The sequence below is a fragment of the Cynocephalus volans genome, chromosome 11 (genome assembly GCF_027409185.1).
Source record: "Cynocephalus volans isolate mCynVol1 chromosome 11, mCynVol1.pri, whole genome shotgun sequence".
Lineage (NCBI taxonomy): Eukaryota > Metazoa > Chordata > Mammalia > Dermoptera > Cynocephalidae > Cynocephalus > Cynocephalus volans.
The window spans coordinates 49,544,798-49,564,169 of NC_084470.1; the positions used below are offsets into that span (position 1 = coordinate 49,544,798).

General features: G+C 49.0%; 1 protein-coding gene across 1 annotated transcript in view; it reads left to right on the forward strand.

Annotated features, from left to right (window-relative positions):
- The window catches only part of DLEC1 (DLEC1 cilia and flagella associated protein), a 69,107-nt gene that overhangs the window by 25,523 nt on the left and 24,212 nt on the right, over nucleotides 1–19,372 (forward strand). Inside the window, exons 7-18 of the mRNA XM_063114593.1 lie at nucleotides 3,691–3,778; nucleotides 4,390–4,563; nucleotides 5,353–5,489; nucleotides 6,751–6,843; nucleotides 12,992–13,082; nucleotides 13,778–13,940; nucleotides 15,154–15,346; nucleotides 16,175–16,233; nucleotides 16,852–17,020; nucleotides 17,474–17,567; nucleotides 17,807–17,937; nucleotides 18,045–18,203. Coding sequence (XP_062970663.1) covers nucleotides 3,691–3,778; nucleotides 4,390–4,563; nucleotides 5,353–5,489; nucleotides 6,751–6,843; nucleotides 12,992–13,082; nucleotides 13,778–13,940; nucleotides 15,154–15,346; nucleotides 16,175–16,233; nucleotides 16,852–17,020; nucleotides 17,474–17,567; nucleotides 17,807–17,937; nucleotides 18,045–18,203 — 1,551 coding nt within the window. The remainder of the gene's footprint in view (nucleotides 1–3,690; nucleotides 3,779–4,389; nucleotides 4,564–5,352; nucleotides 5,490–6,750; nucleotides 6,844–12,991; nucleotides 13,083–13,777; nucleotides 13,941–15,153; nucleotides 15,347–16,174; nucleotides 16,234–16,851; nucleotides 17,021–17,473; nucleotides 17,568–17,806; nucleotides 17,938–18,044; nucleotides 18,204–19,372) is intronic.

Below are 19,372 nucleotides of genomic sequence, written 5' to 3' on the forward strand. Positions count from 1 at the left end.
TTAAGTAATTGGTTTTTTTCCCCTTGATTACTTAATTGTTTCATCTTTTTCAAAATGTGTATCCAGGTACTATAAAATAAATTAAATATTGTATAGACTGTATTTTGTTCGTCAGTGTCTGAGGGCACATCTACTACTTAGGATCATTCTAGATTATAAGGTATATTAATCTAACCCAAAATGAGTTATTTCATTTGATGTCAATATTCACTTTCTTTCTAAAATTACCATAGATTTGTCCAATGGGAGCCTTACAAGTTGTCTCCTGTGTTCTTTTGACATGACCCATCGTTTTTTTTGAGCACTTCCTTACATTGTGGCATTACGAGATGCTCCAGGCTCATCTTGTGCTTTCTTTGTCCCAGTTCTAGACAAGAAGCTCTGGTTCTTTTTAGAAACCAAGGAGGATGGTGTTTAGAAACCAAGATCTACTGGGTTATCATTGCTTCTAGGTTCTTTTAACAGAGAGAGCTGGGAGAAAATGGCAATTTCATAGACTCAACCATATATGTACATATGGATGTGTACATGTATACATGCATATATACATGTACATACATATTTAAATGCCTAAAACTGGAGGGAAAAAGTAGCACGCTATTTGGAGACATGGAAGAAAATACCAAAATAATCAGGTAAAGGAGGAAAGATCGTTTGCCTTTGGGGAATGGGAAATGGCATGGTGAGAGCCAGGGGAAGACGGCAGGATTTCTATTTTCAAAACCATGTAGAAATTTCTGACTTTTAAACTATGCGGCTGTCCAGCTTTGATGAAAATAACTAAAAAACCCTGGCTTTCCACAAAAAGAAACACCAGGCCCAGATCATTTTACAAGTGTATACTACCAAACATTCAAGCTAATCCCTATTTTATATAAACTATTTCAGACATTAGAAAAAGAGGGAATGTACCCTCATTATTAGGTACAGAGCTTAATTACCTTGACACCAAACAAAAAACATAAGCCATTCTTGCTTAAGAACATAGGTACAGAAATACTAGGTAAAAAACCAGCAAAGCAAATTAAGCAGGAAGAAACTAACAAACACACACGCGTACACATAGGAGCAAACTATGTATAACCCAGGAATGCAAGGAATGTCTTCACGGCGGGCCTTGAGTTGGCAGTTGGCTACCCTGATCCTATCATTTTTTCCTCCAAGGCTTCCAGCGCTGTTAAGGAAAGCAAGCCCATGCCACAATCCTTATAATTATCACTGTCCCAGACCTTGCAGCCACCACAGCTACCACATGTTTTGCTGCCTGACCTTCCACCTGTACCTCATTTCAGGTGACCACTAGTGAAACCCTTAGTAATTGTGACAACACTGTAAAAGGGTCCTCATATCCTGCTTCTCACCAGCTAGAGTTATTATTGCCACCAGACTGGTGAGTAAGCCAACTTGAGAATTGCATCCTAAGGGTCTGCTATTTAGGGACCCTTCTGATACGAACTCTCGTAGCCTAGGTTCCCCATAAAGCAGAGCCTGAGATGGTGAGATTATGTGCTATCAGTTACAATTCCAGTGAGGAAGGAGGGAAAGGGGATGGAAGGAGGGAGAGCCAATATGAGAATGTATTATCAAGCTGACTGTCATGACAAGCAACTGATTGTTTCATCTTATGGGACATCCCCTGAGAAGTCCTATAAACTGCTGGCTCTTGCCTTCTGTCTTGTGTGGCTGGGAGCAGGGCTGTCTTGAGGCGCTCTTCAGCTGATATGAGGAGCAGCTGCTGCCAGGAACACCTCAATCTGCAATGACAGCAGTGGCTGCAACTGGCTCCATGACCAAGGGAACAGCAGTTTGACTAAGAGAACAGCACGTGATCTTCCTAGGACTAGTCCATGCATGTATTCAAACCTGAAGATACAAAACTGTGTTCAGTATCCTTGCCTTATGGAAAATAATTTAATCCCTACCTCATTCCATAAAGTAAAGATCTCAAGATAAAAAAGCAAAAGTTTTAGAAGAAAATATAGGAACTATGGAAAGATTTATTGAAACTGAAGCACAAACCATAAAAGGATGATAAATTTTATATTAAAGTTTTGGAAGCTATACATCAAAAGATAATGCAAGTTTATAAACTTGGAGAGGTTTATTACATACACCTTATAAAGAATTAGTATCCAGAATATGTAAAGACTCCTACAAATCAATAAGGAAAAGACAAACTACACAATGGCAAATGGTGAAACAATATAGACAGACAACTCAAAGAAGAAATCCAAATGGCAAATAAATGTGAAAAGATGCTCATCGTAATTAATGACAGAAATTAAAATTAAAACCATTACATGGGTGTATTAGTCCACTTCTGTTGCTTATAACAAAATACTTGAAACTGGGTGATTTATAAACAAAAAAAAATTTATTACTTACAGTTTCTGAGGATGGGAAGTCCAAAGTCCATCTGGTGGTGGCAACAATGACCCGGGGGTCTCACGTTGTAAGATGGTGGAAGCAGAGAGAGCAAACAACCTCTTCATGCACTTTCCTTTTAAAGCCCTCAGAACCACGCCCCTGACCACCATTATTAATCTATTCACTACTACACAGTCCTACAATCTAATCACCTCTTCAAGGCCCACCTTTCAATTACCGTAATAGGATTTCCCACCCTTTTCACAGTCACAGTGGGGGCCAAGTTTCTAGTACATAAAACTTGGGGGACACAATTTAAGCTTCAGTGAGTTTGAAGGGGACATTCAATCCACTACAGTGGGTCTCTTCAAACTTGGGTTCTATTCACAGATAGATTTGGTACAATATGTTGTGTTGGCTAAAATGGACTTAAATGCTGATTTAGGAATATATGTCCATGAATAAAAGTATAAAGACATACTTCAAATTTATGTAGATGTTATCTGATGGGCGTGGGCTGGCAGAAGGCTTCAACTGTATTTGTAATGTTTTATTTCTTAAGGTGGGTAATGGAAAGATGTGTTTTGTCATGTTATAATTTATACATTTCTTCTACTACAATATTTCACAAAATAGAAGCAAAAGATGTGTACATGTATGGAGTGCTGTTGGAGGATTAGTTCCAGGCCGTGCCCTTAGGGGTCTTCCAGTCTGGGTCAGGAAGAGGGGAAGGTAGGGTTTAATAGGGGGCTGGATGGGTTGAGTGTTGGAAAGAGGCCCCGTTACAACCCTGGTATACAGGTGCCCATAACACCCCTTGGGTGGGCCTATGGGAAGAAGTGACTCAGAGCGTTATGTGGGGAAGAAGACCCCACATAAGAGGCAAAGTGGGCAAAAATTTGGAGCCAGGCATCCTGGGCTCAAATCTTAACACTGCTGCTTACCAGCTACAGTGCCGCTTGGAACTTCAGCTGTAAAACATAGACCGTTCCTGCTTTTCCTGGTTGTTGTGAGGTTGAGGAGGCAGGGAGCAGAAACTCAATAAAATAGTAATTATATTAAACAACAAGACAAAGAATAGGTCGGATCTGTTCCTGCCTTCATTTTTACCTTGTGTTTTATTTTTCACTGTGGAAACTTCCTGAAACAAACAAAAGTAGATAGATTAGCATAACAAATCCCCATGTATCCATCGCCTAGCTTCTACAGTTACCAACATGTGTGCAAGCTTCCCTCTTCCCATATTATTTAAAGTAAGTCCCAGACATCATATCATCTAGTCCATAAATGTTGCTAACAGAGATCACCGTTACCTTTGCACAGATGGTAATCGCGCTGCAGAACACCACCACCAGCAGCCGCTACGTGCGGGTCCTCCCACCCTCGACTCCATACTTTGCCCTGGGGCTGGGTAAGTTCAGTACAGGAGTTGTCTAGACTACCTCCAAAGTATTTGCTGGGCTTGCTGCCAGTGCCTGGCCCACCTGGCCCTCAGATGACTCCCTCAGCAGTCCACGGGGCCCCACATGCTCAGCCGGGAGCCTCCCCACCCTCCTCCTGGTGGGGTCTCAGCATCTTGACAGCTCCCTTCTCCCAGTCACCTCCATCCAGGCACTGGTTCTGCCATCTCTCACCACCATTGCCTTCATCAGACCTTCCCAGTAGCCTCCCAGCCAGCCTGTCCACTCCAGCGTCACAGTGCTTGTCTCAATGACACTGCTGCTGTCACCCCACTCAGAAGTCTCAAAGGGCTCTCTGCTGCCCAGGGAATTAATTCTAAGCCACAGGGCCAGGCATGGCCCGACATGGCCTTTCCAGATGGACCACAGCACTCCCCCTGGAGCCCTGGCATTTTTACCTGGAGTCCACGCCCCCTCAGCCTGCTCCGCTACCATGCCCTGGTGGTTCTGCCATCAGCCTGGCCTTGGCCCAGACAGCATTTACACATGGAGCTAGCCCCAGCTGGGCCAGTGTCTGTAGCCTCTGGTTCCTGATCCTCATTTGTCACTTTTGTCATAACAGGGATGTTCCCAGGAAAAGGTGGAATGGTGGCTCCTGGAATGACCTGCCAGTACGTTGTCCAGTTTTCTCCTGACTGCCTTGGGGATTTTGATGATTTTATTTTAGTTGAGACACAGTCAGCCCACACACTTCTGATTCCACTGCAGGCCCAGAGGCCACCTCCAGTGCTGACGTGTGAGTGTGTGCTGTACCTACCCAGGGACTTCGTAGGGGCTGGAGGGTCCCCATGAGGACTGCCTGCTTCTCAGAACCCCTTTGTCGCAGCACTCAGCTTGCTTCTCTTGGGCAGGAGCTTCTGGGTCCCAAGGAGGGACCTACAAGCAGCTTCCGCCCAGTCTTCCACAGTGTCAGGCCATGCTTGTCCTGCTGGCTTTGGGGAGTTCCCAGTGGTGGCTGACTCACAGCAGGGTGCAGGCCAGTCACCCAATAACCCCAGCACAGGTTTTGGTGGCTTTCAAACACCCCTAAGTGGGCCTGTGTCACACCGAGGCAGGAAGAAATGTCTGGGCACCTGAAGACCCTCAGAGGGTGTTGTCCCTGTGGCTGTGGGAGTGACCCTCCTTAGAAAAGCTGGCTTCTGCTGGTCTCCCTCAGTTATGAGCTTCCTCAGCTGGGCACAGGCTAGAAGTTAGGACTCTGATCACTCCTCTCACTCTGCCACAACCCCCAGGCCCATGCTCAGTGGCCTGGCTGAGGCATGAGCCTGCAGTGCCCACTGACTCCTGCTGCTCTAGGCAGGAGTGGATGGAGTCCCGGGGCACTACAGCAGCCTGGGCAGAGCCCAAGTGGTGCAGGGTCAGGGCGTGTCGCCAGTCATCCTCCCTGTTCAGGGAGCTGGGCTGGGGCTCCCAGCCCCCTCCACAGCTGCACTGAGTTCTGGCTGGACGTCAGGAGAACAAGGACAGCAGGGCCCATTCAAAGTGATGTATTGTTTCTCTTGTGCATCGTTTCCTGTGGCTGCAGTGTCGCCGGTGTTGGACTGTGGTTACTGCCTCATTGGGGGAGTAAAGGTGACCAGATTCATCTGCAAAAATGTGGGCTTCAGTGTTGGAAAGTTCTGCATTATGCCCAAAAAGAACTGGCCGCCACCAAGTTTCAGGGTGAGTGATCACAGATTGCTACCTGGAAAAAGAGCAAATGTAGCAAAGGATAAAACCCCCTGGAGGGACTTGATAGAGTGGGCCTATGCTTGGAAACACACTGAAAGCAGACTGTTGTAATCTCTCTAGCCAGCTGCCACAATCCAGATGGACACGAATGTGTATGGAGACCTGCGCTGTAGTTCTGGTTATGCCACTAGCACCTGCATGACCCTGGGCAGACAATATCACCTCTCTTATCCTCCAAGGCCTGGCTCAGATGTTACTGCACCCACTCCTCAATTGTCATTGTTGCAGCAGATGTCTGACTATATCAGAGACCACAAATTGGCAGCTCTTTGGCTGAATTCTGCTGGTATTCATTTGGCACAATGCTTAAAACATTTTTTGAACCAACATTTAAAAATAGAGAGGTTTTATGTAAAAATCTGCATTTCCAGTCTTTTTGAAAAATGGGAAGATGTGCAGCCCTGGACCGGGATTTACTGTGACCCTGCTGGCCGTGCACTCTGTCCTGTTTGGCCAGCCCCTCCTCTCCCCAGAGCAGCCCAGCACCGACACCATCAGTCCTCGTGCTCACACTGTTACTGTTCTCATACTTGTAGTAGAGATATTTCTCTGTACCCGTAAGTCCAGAAAACAGTGATAGATCCAGAGGACCACGGTTCCAAGAAACACATTTCACCATTCCTGGGACTTGCCAGGGTCCTGTAGGCATGGGTTTGTGTCCTGGCACAAGGCTTCCTTTGTAGGCCACTGGAGCTGCAGCTCTGCTAACAAGATGTTAGCCACCCTCATGACTCAGGAGGTCACAGCCAGGGGAGGGTCGGGGAGGGAGGCAGACGTGTCCACTGGCACCACCAACACCAGGTGCTGTAGTAGGGAAAGGACGATGTGCTTTGGGAGCCCAGGGGAGGGCCTTCTCAGCCCATTTCCTGGGTGAGGCCTTCTCCCACAACTCCTACTTTGTGTCCAAAGCACTTAGCAGTGGTGTTCCTTGTTCTTCTTGCTGGCAGTCAGCTCTTTATAGATGTTCTATGACTCACTCATCCATCTTTAACCTGCAGAACCTCACCTGGTGCCTGGTGCCTGGTGAAGGTTGAGTAAATGCTTTCTATATAAATGAGCCTGTTTCTTCATTAATATGGGACTGGATGATCCTTAGATTGCAAAGTAGGTGGTTGGAGGAGAGAAGTTTGTAATGTGAGTGCTGGATTGAACAACGAGTTCTACACCATTGTGTAATCTGCTTTTCTTTAAGGCTGTTGCAACCATTGGCTTTGTGGAGCAACCTCCCTTTGGAATCATGCCTTCAGTGTTTGAGCTGGCCCCAGGGTATGCCATAATCATGGAGGTAGGTACTTAGGCGTAGGCATGTGTTTTCTCCTCCTTGTGATTGGTCATGGCTATTTCCTCTACTGCTTGCATGGTTGCATTTGCCTGTGTGTTTTCGTGAACCAAATGCCCACTCCTATCCCAGGCCCCAGCCTTGGTGGTTTCTGGGTAGGTGCATGTTCTTGCATTCTGCAGGGTGATATCATTTGAGTGCCTAATGACCTCTCACACAAAGCAAATGCATACAACCCTAGTATTTCTGTCATGACCACTGAGCATCACTTGTCCACACCATTAGCCTGGGAGTCACCTCCACCAACATCTAAGCTGCCTCCACAATCTTCCCTGGTTCTTCAGTTTCTCTTGGACCTTCCCTCCTCCCACCCCACCACTGTCTGGTACTTGGGTTATGATAGTGGCTTTGTTTTCACTTTCCTGTTTGATCCTCAGTTTATATAGTCAGCATAATCTACCTTCTTAGGTCTTATTCTGAACCTCTGCAGACACTCCCAGAAGTCTGACTCCCTGGCTGTAGGCTTCTCCTTTCCTCACTAGCCCCTTTCAGCATTCCCTTCAGCTCATCACACCTGCTCGCTGGTCCCCAGAAGTGCCTGTGAGAAATGGTGATGTTTCTGGCCCCTGTTGCTCCCCACTGCACCCTCCCAACCCCCTGGTGCAGGAGTCTGACTCTGTGCTGTCAATTGATTGGGTGTGGAGGCTCCGCACACATGCTTGGACTTCCTCATCAGCCTGTTGTTGCGGGAGGCACCCCTGGTTCAGAAGTAAAATCTGTCTGGTTTCTGGGGGTGGAGTTGGCCTGCACCATGTCATCAGGTAGTGAGAGCCAGGAGCATCGGCTTTTAAATTCAGCTGCACATTGCAGTCACGTGAGAAACACGGGAACACACTGATGCTGGGCCCCCCACTGAGGTTCTAAGTTCATTGGTCTGGGGCATGACCTGGGCACATGACTCTTAAAGCTCCCAGCTTATGTGTACATGTAGCAAAGTTTGAGGACTGTAAGCTTCCTGCTGCAATCTTCTTTGTTTTGATGTGAAGAAGGGCTTCCTTTTATTGACTGCTTGCCAGTGTCAGGACCTAATGGGGTCTTGTTCCGGAGCCCTAGGACATAGCTCTCTTGTTCATGTCCGTGCTGATGTGATTCCCAGTGAGAACCTGGTTCTCAAGGCTGGGATTAGGCCAATTCAGGGGTAAAGTAGGGCTTCATCAGTCCTATCTGCTTCAGCGAGGGGAGGAGGTCTGCAAGGCTCACACACAGGCCAGGCTCTTTGTTCTCTTGGTATAGTCCAGGCCTTGCAAGAGCCTTGTCATGGCTTTAAGGCATTGGGGCTGGTTTCCCCTGGATGTCCCCTTCATCTCTTCCAAAGGAAGGAAGAGGGTAGCAGCAGGATTCTTTGAGGAGCAGGGGAGGTTTATCCCTTTTGCGTGCCTTATGTATTTTGTTTATTGGTTGTTTGGAACTTTATTTATTTGAAAATTTATTCATATTTCCAAATAAGAAATAAATTCACGTGATTAAAAATTCGAAAGATGCAAATAGGTAAACAGTGAAATGCTCCCTTTCACCCCAGTTCCTCAGGCACTGAAAGGCACACCTTACCAGTTTTCTGAATGCCCTACCGTAAATATTCCATGCACATGGTTTTTGTTTCCGTTTTTTTCTTCACACAAAGAGTTGCCCACTCTATACTCTGTTTGGTGCTATGTATTTTCCATCTAACACCGTATCTTAGAGATTATTCTCATATTTTTTGCAACTGTGTAGTATTCCACTGTGTGAATAAACCATAATTTAGTTCAGCAGTCTCCTACATGAAGGTTTTTTCTGATCTCTGGCTATTTCAGCAAATAATTTATACATACATCACTGTGTTCAAGTTTGAATCTACGCATAGGTTACAGCCCTTGAAGTGAATTTGCTGATTCAGGGTCTATGCTCATAATTGTTATACATGTTGCCAAAATCCTCACCATATGGATTGTGCCAATTTATACTCCCAACAGCAATATGTAAGAGTGCCTGTTTCCTTCCCCCTTGCCAATACAGTGTGTTATTAAACCTTTAGGGCCGAGCCCGTGGCGCACTCAGGAGAGTGCGGGGCTCGGAGCGCGGCGACGCTCCCGCCGCGGGTTCGGATCCTATATAGGAATGGCCGGTGCACTCACTGGCTGAGTACCGGTCACGAAAAAGACAAAAAAAAAAAAAACCTTTAAAAAAACCCTATTATCATGGACATTTTTTTTTTTTTGACCGGTAAGGGGATTGTAACCCTTGGCTCGGTGTTGTCCGCACCACACTCAGCCAGTGAGCGCACCGCCATCCCTATATAGGATCGGAACCCGCGGCCTCGGCACTCCCAGTGCCGCACTCTACTGAGTGAGCCACGGGGCCGGCCCTGGACATGTTAAGTATATACAAAAGTAGAGAGAATAGTTTAATGATCGTCCATGTATTCATTGCTCAGCTTCCACAATATCAACTCTTGGCCAATCTTATTGCATCTATACCCCTCCATCTTTCTCAACCAATCCCTACCCTGCCCCTCTATTTTGAAGAAAATCAAGACATAATATCATTGTACTTATCCCAGTGAAATTAAACCCATATCTCACACCATATAGAAAAATCAACTCAAAATGGATTAAAGACTTAAGAGGAAGACCTGAAACTGTAAAACTACTAGAAGAAAACATGGGGGAAATGCTCTGTGACATTGGTCTAGACGATGATTTTTTGGATATGACCCCAAAAGTACCAACAACAAAAGCAAAAATAGATAAAATAGACAAACATCAAACTAAAAAGACTCTGCACAGCAAAGGAAACAGTCAGCAAAGTGAAGAGACAATCTATGGAATGGGAGAAAATGTTTACAAGTCATGTATCTGAAAAAGGGTTAATATCCAAAATGTATAAGGAATTCAAACAACTCAATAGCAAGAAAACAAATAATCTGATTTTTAAAATGGGCAAAGGACCCAAATAGACATTTCTTACAAGAAGATATACAAATGGCCAAGAGGTATATGCAAAAAGGCTCAATGTCACTTGTCGCCACAGAAATGCTAATCAAAACCACCATGAGATATCTCCTCACACCTGCTGGAATATCTATTGTCAAAAAGATGCAAGATGACAAGTGTAGGCGAAGAGGTGGAGGAAAGGGGCTTCTGGTCAAGATGGCAGATTAGATGGTCCCCAGCGTCACTGTCTCCTGCAAATCAACCAATTTACAACTATTAAAAAGCAATGGCAGTCAAGCTGGGGCCACTAGAGCTCAGGGGAAGAGGAGGAGAGACCTATGGAGTTCATGAAGGCAGGAGAAGCCATGATGACAGAAAGACTCTCTCCCACCATTTTGAGCCCCGGATGCTTTAAGGCTGGCCCTGGTGAGTACACAGAGCAAGAGCTGGCAAAAGCTGCAGCTGTGCCCTTCCTATGAAGTTGCTTGGATGCAGCAGGGGAGAAGAGAGCCTTGGTGGCCCCCAGGCCAGCAAGACCACTAACAGGGTTCCCATGGACCCACATAGGAGTGAGAAGCTACAACAACTGAAAAAAAGGAGCCACTCAGAGGCCAGTGAGTCATCACAAGGAACTGGCGCATGGCCTGTCCCATGGGAAGTGTTTGGAGTGGAGGTGGTCGGGGAGACGAGCCCACTGGGGGAACTTTGGGGCACAGCATGGACAGCTGATCTGCCCCCCAGTCAGCACAGGCCCACTCAGTGGAGACTGGTCAGGAATAGAGAACTGCAGGGGGTGCAGTTTGCTGAAAAAACTCAGACTGAGACCAGAGTTTCCACACAACCCAGGTGTGCCAGACCTCACAAGATCCAGAAGTACATACAAGGTCAACCATTAAAACCTGAGCTGCACAGAAAGCCTTCCTCAGGGAATCAGCAGAAATGAAGCAGTTTAGCTCAGCTCAACTACAGAGCTCAAGTGCTGGTCCCCACAGGAAGTTCCTCCATCTTAGAAGTAAGCAAAGGACAACAAATTAGTTGCAGTCAGAGTTTAAGGGGTGGGAACAGTGAATAATCCAACACAGAACTGAAAGAAAAAACTAAATACCCACAGATCAGAGACAAAGTTCAATATTAACTGGTAAAGATCTAACACCACCAAAAAAGACCTACAAAACCTAGAAGGGGCGGAAGCCCTCTGGTCTCCCAAGCAAGGGACGGGAGAGGGCCAAGGGCCTCAGCCATGCCACACCAACATCTGCAACCAGCCCAGCAACCACCACTGAGCTGCTGCAAGAAGCACCCCAGCCTCCTGAGCCAGGGAAGTAGGGGGCCAAAGGCCTCAGCCATGCCCCCCTGACATCTGCAACCAGCCCAGTGACCACCCACCTGCTACTAGAAGCCCCCTGGTCTCCCCTACTGGAATGAAGGGGAGCCATGGGTCTCAATCATGCTCCCCCTCCTCTTTCCTCTTCCTACCCTATTTCCCCTTCCACTTCCCTTCTCCTTCTCCCCTGCAACTGCTCACAACAACATCTTAGAATGAGGTGTGGAGCTGGGAGATTCCAAACCCAGCCACAACTGGGCAAGCTGCTGCCACTGCCCCGGGGCCCCACTGGGGGCCTGAGGAATGGAGTTGGGGGACACTGAACCCAGCTGCAACTAGGCAAGCTGCCGCCACCATCCCAGGCCCTGCCAGGGTCCTGAGATGTGGAGCTGGGGGAAGCCAAACCCAGCCCAAATCAGGTAAAGAGCACACCAAGACACCATTTTCACACAGGTAGCCTTCCATAGCCAACACCCACCACAATTGCCATGGCTGCTGCAAAAGCAGCTAGTCTCTATAGCAGCAGTCACAGCCACCGTGCAGATGGCGTGCCACACACTCAACTGCACTGACACAAGGAGAAGCACCAGTGGAGACCAAAAAAAAAAAAAAGAACAAGAGGTCATCTCTCTCCACAAACCACACTCCAGAGTAATAGAATCATCTGATTTATGATAATAGGGGAGGACTTGATCACACGATCACACCTGTCTCAGTCCTGGACAGGTCATCTAGGCAACAGACCAACAGAGGAACAGTTAATCTATCAGATGGAGAGAACGAATCTATGGTTATTAGAGAGGGGAGGGGGAGAATGAAAGGATAAGGGGAAGGGGGAAAGGGAGGGTGATGGGAAAGGGGAGGGATGGGGGAAGGGGAGAGATTGGATAAGGGGCATAAAGAATAAGTATGATTTGTAACAATGAATATACTAATAATAAAAAAAAGAAAAAAAATTAAAATTAAAAAAAAAAAGATGTGGAGAAAAGGGAACACTTGCACACTGTTGGTGGGAATGTACAGCCATTATGGAAAATGGTATGGAGCCTCCTCAAAAAGTTAAAAGTAGAACTACCATATGATCCAGCAGTCCCACTACTAGGTATATGCCCAGAGGAAATGAAATCAGTATGTCAAAAAGATATTTGCACTCCCATGTTCATTGCAGCATTTTTCACAATAGTCAAGATATGGAATCAACCTAAGTGTTCATCAACATACGAATGGATGAAGAAATCGTGGTATATATACACAATGGAATACTACTCAGCCTTACAAAAGAAGGAAATCCTGTCATTCGCAACAACATGGAGGAATCTGGAGGACGTCATGCTAAGTGAAATGAACCAGACACAGAAAGACAAATACTGCATGATCTCACTTACGTGTGGAATCTTAAAAGGTCGAACTCATAGAAGCGAAGAGTAGAATGGTGGTTACCAGGGGCAAGGGTTTGGGGGAGTGTGGGGGAAAAAAATAGAAAAAAAGAATGTCATTGCATTTATGATCACTTTCTGCTGTTTGCCAGTGTGATGAGTGAAAAACTATTCCTCTGGGTGGTTTTCATTTACATTTCTTTTACAGCGAAGTTACATGTTGTCACATATTTAAGAGCCATTCGTATTTCAGGCCCTATGAACTTTCTCTTCATGTACTTTCAACATGTTCCCTGCATGACTCTGGGGTGGAGCCTAGGCTGCAACCCCTGGCCTTAGGTGCAAGGTGGGGAGGCTGCGGGGTGGTGGGGAGCAAAAAGCTGAGAGCAAAAAGAGGGAGGTGTTTCTCAAAAGAGGAGGAAGAGGCAGTGGGGGCGGAAGCCCCTTAATGGGACATAACATGGCAATACTTCTCTCCCCAGGTCTTGTTCCTCCCAACGAGCCTAGAAAAGTCAGAGGAGACCTTCATCATTGTGTGCGACAACTGCCAGATAAAGGAGCTGGTGATTGTAGGTGGGCTTGCGTGTACTCCTGGGGGAAGGGCTGGTGTGGGCACCCAGCTCCTGGAGCCACTTACTGTACTAGCATTGGCAGAGGCACAGCTGTGCCCACTCTGTGTCAGGGAGCACACTGAGGGGATGCTGCAGCCTCCAGGCATCGGGGTCTAGTTTGGGGCCCTTCGCTCTGGTCAGACCTTGGAGACCCAAGCCAGTGTGACCTCCAAGACAGTCCAAGGATTCTTCTAGTGAGAGCTGCAAACCTGGTGTGAAATCTTTCACTGTTTCACACTGAAACTCCCTTTGATGTCCTTTAGGGAATTGCCACTGACTCACACAGTAAACAACCAGAGGCACTTCTAGGTTTTTGCAGGGTTAGAAGGGCAACCTGCTGAATTGCCCCAAAATGCCTGCCTGCCTTCTTTCCTTCCTTCCTTCTTTTCTTCCTTCCATCCACTTTCACTCAGCAGGCATTAATTGAGTGCCTGCTATCTGCCATTTTCTCAAAATCACCTCCTTTCAGTCTGTGAAGATGTGAGGACATGAATCTGTGGGCTGATGGACACTTTTCCCTCTTGTGTGCACTTCTGGAAGTCATGGTCAAGGCCAGCTGCATATGGATGATGGCACAGGACCCCTGGCAGCCTTTGGCCAGAGTCCTGATTTCAGCCCTGGGGAGACTTCACTAATGTCACTACCCTACTTTGTCAGGAACTGGGCAGCTGGTTGCTTTGGATCTGATCTATATTTCTGGTGAAAAAAGTCAGCCAGACCCTGGAGAGCTCACAGACTTAACAGCCCAGCACTTCATACGATTTGAGCCTGAAAATCTTCAGTCCACAGCTAAGAAACAGCTGATTATTAGAAATGCTACGTGAGTGGTCCCTGTGCATGCCCCCAACACACACCCCTTTTGCTTCCTCACCTGTCCCTGAGTTCCCAGTGAGGCAGGAGTTTCCTTCTAAGAGCCAGGGGCAAGTCTGGGCATCAAATGGATCCAGATTGGATGGAAGAATCCACGTTTATACTCCGTAATGGTAGCCACTAGCCATATGTGGCTATTTAAATTTAAATTTACATCAATTAAAATGAAATAAAATTAAAAACTCACTTCCTCAGTGGCATGGGCCACATCTCAAGTTCTCAATAGCCCCATGTAGCTAGGGGCTATCCTATCGGGCAGCGCAGATATGTAAGATTTCCACCACTGCAGGAAGTTCTATTGAACAGTGCTGCTGTCAGCCTGGACCATCCCCAGCCAGGAATGGTTTTCCAGAAAGGTCATGCCATGCCATGCAGGCGAAGCCATCCTAGTCTCAGGGTCAGACAGACTGTGGTCTGTGGGTTTTGTTTTCACTGCCATTTATTTTCTGAGCAGCCTCTGAGCACCACCACTATAGCAGAACAGACCTCGGGGAGCCTCCCAGCCAGGGCTGCCCTGATGTCCCCAGGCATTACACAGGCTTCTGTCTCCTGGCATGACAAGAGGCACTCATCTGCCATCCCTGCCCCCTACAGCTGCCTGTCAGCGACGTGCCTGGAGTCCTGCCCCTCCTACTGCCATAGAGTTGTCACTGTTCCTGTTGGCAGCCAGTGGGCACATAGCTTTCTGGACACAGCTGTCCTGGAAGGCCGTAGCTAGAGTGACAGAGAGCAGGGGAGGGGTCGATATGGCAAACCTTGGAAATTTTCATGTAGTAGGAGACACTGCAGAAGATTTTCCTGGTATCTGGAGGGATGCCTAGACCACTCCAGTTTAATGGTTGGGGAATGGTTTCCTGAGTTTACCATTTGCCTTGATTCACTGTGGGTTGGCCCCAGCTGCCAGGGTGGGGAGCAAGGTGCTCTGGTATGTGGTCTCTGGCTTGGGCCCCCTGACACACCTGTTGTTCTTAACTCAGGCTCCCCGGGGCTTCTCCATGGGAAGGGCTTCAAGGCTGACCTGGTCACTTCTTGTTCCTGGGTCCTTTCCTGCTCGCTCCCAGAGCAGGGCAGTCCGGGCATGTGGGGGTGGGAGAGAACCTGGTCCTGGCAGAATCAGGACATGGCCTGGGACCCACTGCCCACTGTCAGGGTTGCTCCCACAGGCACGTGGAGCTGGCCTTCCATTGGCAGATCATGAAGCCCAACCTGCAGCCCTTAATGCCTGGAGAAACGTACAGCATGGACAGCATCAAGTATCACCCTGACAGGGAGACCGCCTTCTCCATCATGCCTGGAAAGGGGGTTCTCAGCCCCTACATGGACCACGAGTTCATCCTGAGCTTTTCTCCTTATGAGGTTAAAATGGTGTCATCTTGGTAGCCACACATGATTGGGTCATGATATTTTCACCCTCCATCCATGTTCTTTAATGACACAGAAGCCACAGCTGGGCCTGACGAGGTCCCCAGCTATCCTGCCGAGGCCAGGGCTTAGCTGACAGTGTGTCTGGAGCACGTGCTTGGTGTGCAGGACAAAGCAGCTCATTTTGCCTGGTCCTGATCCCAGACACACCCATCTGCAGCAAGACCCTGGGCTTGCTTTCTCAGCTCTGGGTGTCCCACATTTCTACTATGTCAAAGAACATTACAATCCCTGCCCAGCCCACAGCAGCCCCTAGAGAGTGAGGTGCAGATTCCTGAGGGCCAGGTTAACAGTGCTGTCCCTCTGTGTCACGGGCACCCTGTGTGTCACTGGCAGGTGAGGGGAACCTGAGCTGGGCATGAAAAGGACACTCCAGGGCCCCTGTTAGTGGGTTTGGGACTAAGATGAGCAGGCCTGCCTCCCGACCAGCACCCAGCCACCTCACTGTCTATCTTGGGGGGTGTGGCACTTCAGACCCATTGAGGACACTGCCAAGGGTCAATGTCAGCATCTGAAGGGCCTTTCCTTCCTGCGCCCAGGCCCAGCTGAGGCAGACCCCTAAGTCATGGCTCATGTCCCGCGGTGTCCCCACTTTCCCTAGGGTAGGGAAGAGGTAGCCGGCAAGCAGCCATGGGTTTTTCAGAAGGCCTCTCTGGCAGCTAGGCTGAAGGGAGGAGGAGTTCCTGCCCCCACTCTAGCCGTCTCCCAGGCAGCCTGGCTGTAGTGCTATTGTGTTTTCAGGGTGCTGTGTTTGTTTTGCAGATGAGGAGTTTTCACAGTGTGTTCCAGATGGTGCTAGAAGAAGTCCCAGAGCCCATAAAGTGAGGAGACACCGGCCCTGGATGAGGGGTGGGCAGCTGGGCCTGGCCTCCCCTTGGGTATGTTTCTGGGGAAGGTACCAGGCAGGGGTGAATGAGCAACCTGGTCCCCAGCAGGCTTTGGGGAGTGGGAGCATTTTTGCCTTGCCCTGGCAACCTAGGCCTGGAGTAAGCTCAGCATAAAGGGAACAGAGCTCGCTGGACTCACTACAAGAGCTGTAGGCCATCCCAGGAAACTTGGAGCTGTACCCCAGTCTCATTTCTACCCTTGGGCAGCCAAGCTGGTGGCCCCTGGGTGGTGCTGACTGCTGCGGGTACAAACCGTCAAGGTGGGTCTCCAATCAGCCTGGTGTGGAGATTCCAGGCTGGGATGCAGCAGTGTCATCCCTGGAGGCAGAAGGGCAGTACCCCTGTCCCAGACCTCAGGCCATACCACTGTCACATTCACAGACACTCATCACTTTTCAGGGCATTGGCTGATGTCTCTGATTTTAGGGGGCCTGGGAGCTGTGGGTAGGGGAGCATTTTCACAAGACCAAAGATGTGGAACAGAGGCGGGGATATGCAGGGACATGCTCCCAGGCTGTGTTGGCTCCTAGCTCATGGTGCGTTTGTGTTCAGTTCAGAAGTGGAGAACCTGGTGGATTCCCCATACTCTGTGGATGATATGATCGTCCTGGAAATTGAGGTGAAAGGCTCAGTAGAACCTTTCCAGGTTCTCTTAGAACCCTATGCTCTCATCATCCCGGGGGAGAACTACATTGGCATAAACGTGAGGAAAGATTTTAAGGTAGGTCGTTGTCTCCCCTGCCTAAGCTGGCCGAGGCGGTGCTGAACTTGGATGTGAGTGTAGGGAGGACATGGCTGGAGGGACAGTGGCAGCAGCCACTGCGGAGGCTGAGACTGTTCCCAGAGCCCCTGAACTCAACTTGGTTTGCACAGATGCTTGAGCCAGGTGTCTGTCTTATTTTATCAGCTTCCCAGAATCCTCCGAAACTTAGGGCTATGGAACCCCTTTCTGTGTTCACGTCTTTGGCAGGATATGGCACCCACAAATCGTGCAGTGTGAAGTGAGGGTGCTGTTGGGTTGGGAAGTCCAAGGCTTCACATGGCCATGAATTAGCTGGGAGGGTGTCCCGTGGACCCTTCATGAGCCCACAGTCCCACAGTCCTTCAGCAGGTACAGATTTGATATGAAAGGGTAGTTAGTACCTGGGTAGCTGGGTTGGGGTGTATCTTTCAGATGTGGAACAACAGCAAGTCACCCATCAGATACATGTGGAGGAAGGTCAGCGACTGCCACATCATTGAGGTGGAGCCCTGCACAGGGATCATTGGTACCTCAAGGACTGTGAAAGGGGTTGGGACCTGCCAGGGCTGGCTGAGGGGTGGGGGTAGGGGAGTGGTGGCGAGGTGGTGACAGGGAGGCTTCAGAGTTAAAGGGGTCTGTGCAGGGCTCTTGGTGTCCTGTGATCAGCTCCAGCCAAGGCCTGGGGCATGTAGTGGATAAGAAAGTCAGCAAAGGAAACTGCCCCTGCTTCCTTTCTCCACTTCTCACTTGTCCCCTCTCTCTCAGAGCCCAATGAGGTTGGGGATTTTGAGTTGAACTTTACTGGGGGTGTCCCTGGCCCAGCCAGCCAGGACCTGCTGTGTGAAATCAAAGATTCGCCCTTGCCAGTGGTGTTACACATCGAGGCGGCCTTTAAGGTGCTGCAGAGGGGAGCTGGGTAGCTGGTGGGCCCAGAAGGGTGACAGGGTGGGACACAGAACCCATCCCCAGGCGGCCCAATGACAGGCCCTTCTGGGTGTCTCAGGGGCCTGCCCTCATCATCAGCGTCTCAGCCCTTCAGTTTGGTCTGCTTCGCCTGGGACAGAGAGCCACAAACTGTATCCAGGTCCGGAATGTCAGCCAGCTCCCAGCTGTGTGGCACATGAAGGAGAGCTCAGTCTGCCTTAAAGAAAGGGATGAGGATGTAAGTCGGGCGCCACCGGCTCCTGTGGTGCCAGCCCTCCCCCGCGAGCCAGTTTACCTTGTGTCATGTTTGAGCCGTGAAACTTGTGCTGTGCATTCAGACCAGAGCTTCCAGGCTGCGAGAGGAAAAGCCCACCTGGTGACTTCTGCCTGGCAGTGCCTCACGTTCTCCCCGTCCCTGAGGCAGCTCCTCTCTACGGCAGAATTCAACCCCACAGCAGCGTTTCTTGCTGCTTTCTCTACCATCGGATGCAGAAATAGGACCTGGGTTTTCCCCTTGTCAGAGCAGCCAGAGTCAGGAAGGAAATGGGCAGCTGAGCTGGGCGGGAAGCCTTCAAGGCTGCTGTTGCTGGGCTCACCCGAAGGGTCTGACCCTCCCAGGGATTGTACCTGCAGTTTGGTACCTGCCACCAGGTGGCACTTGGGCACGGGCTTGTGGCCCAAACCAAAAGGCTCCTAAAAGAAAATTCAAGTCATTTGCATTCAAATAGCCCTTTTCCTTTTACTATAAAAATAGGGGGAAAGTGGCTAAGTGTTACCATTATTAAATTTAAATTGTGGCATCACATTTAAAGTCAATGTGTGATCCTGAACGAGACAAAGTCACACACAGCACCGGTTACTCGCTAACTGCCAACAGCGAGCCGTACATCACCTCTCTTCACCACCCCAAAGGCTGGATGGAGCTCCCTGAGACCCCGCCAGGGCTGTTTGGTGACAGCACCCTCCCTCTCACTGCTTGCTACCGATGTCCCCGTCCTGCTGGCCTCCTTGCCCTCCACTGCATACTTTTTCTTCCACGTTCAGAAGCCAGGGAGGACAGTTGCACCACATGCTCCTTATTTGCCAATGTACATTCCCTTTCTCAGGGCTTTCCTCCCCCATCTGGGGAGCCCTTGCTCCTTTACCTGACAGCCTCACTTCTCTAGCTGGGCACCCTGAAACTTAGAAGGGATGACAATTTGCATCCAGTCGACAACGCCATTGCAAAGTACCTATCACCCAGGCTGGGAGTTAGTGCTTTCTCTCCGGGGGCTCACTGGTCTCAGCTGGATCCTGGAACCACAGAAGATGGCTGGGGGGCAGGGTGTGATCAGTATCTTCAGTGGCCACATTATTTTTAGGCAGGAACCCTTTCTTCAAATGAAGCTTTATACAGAAGCCCAGTAT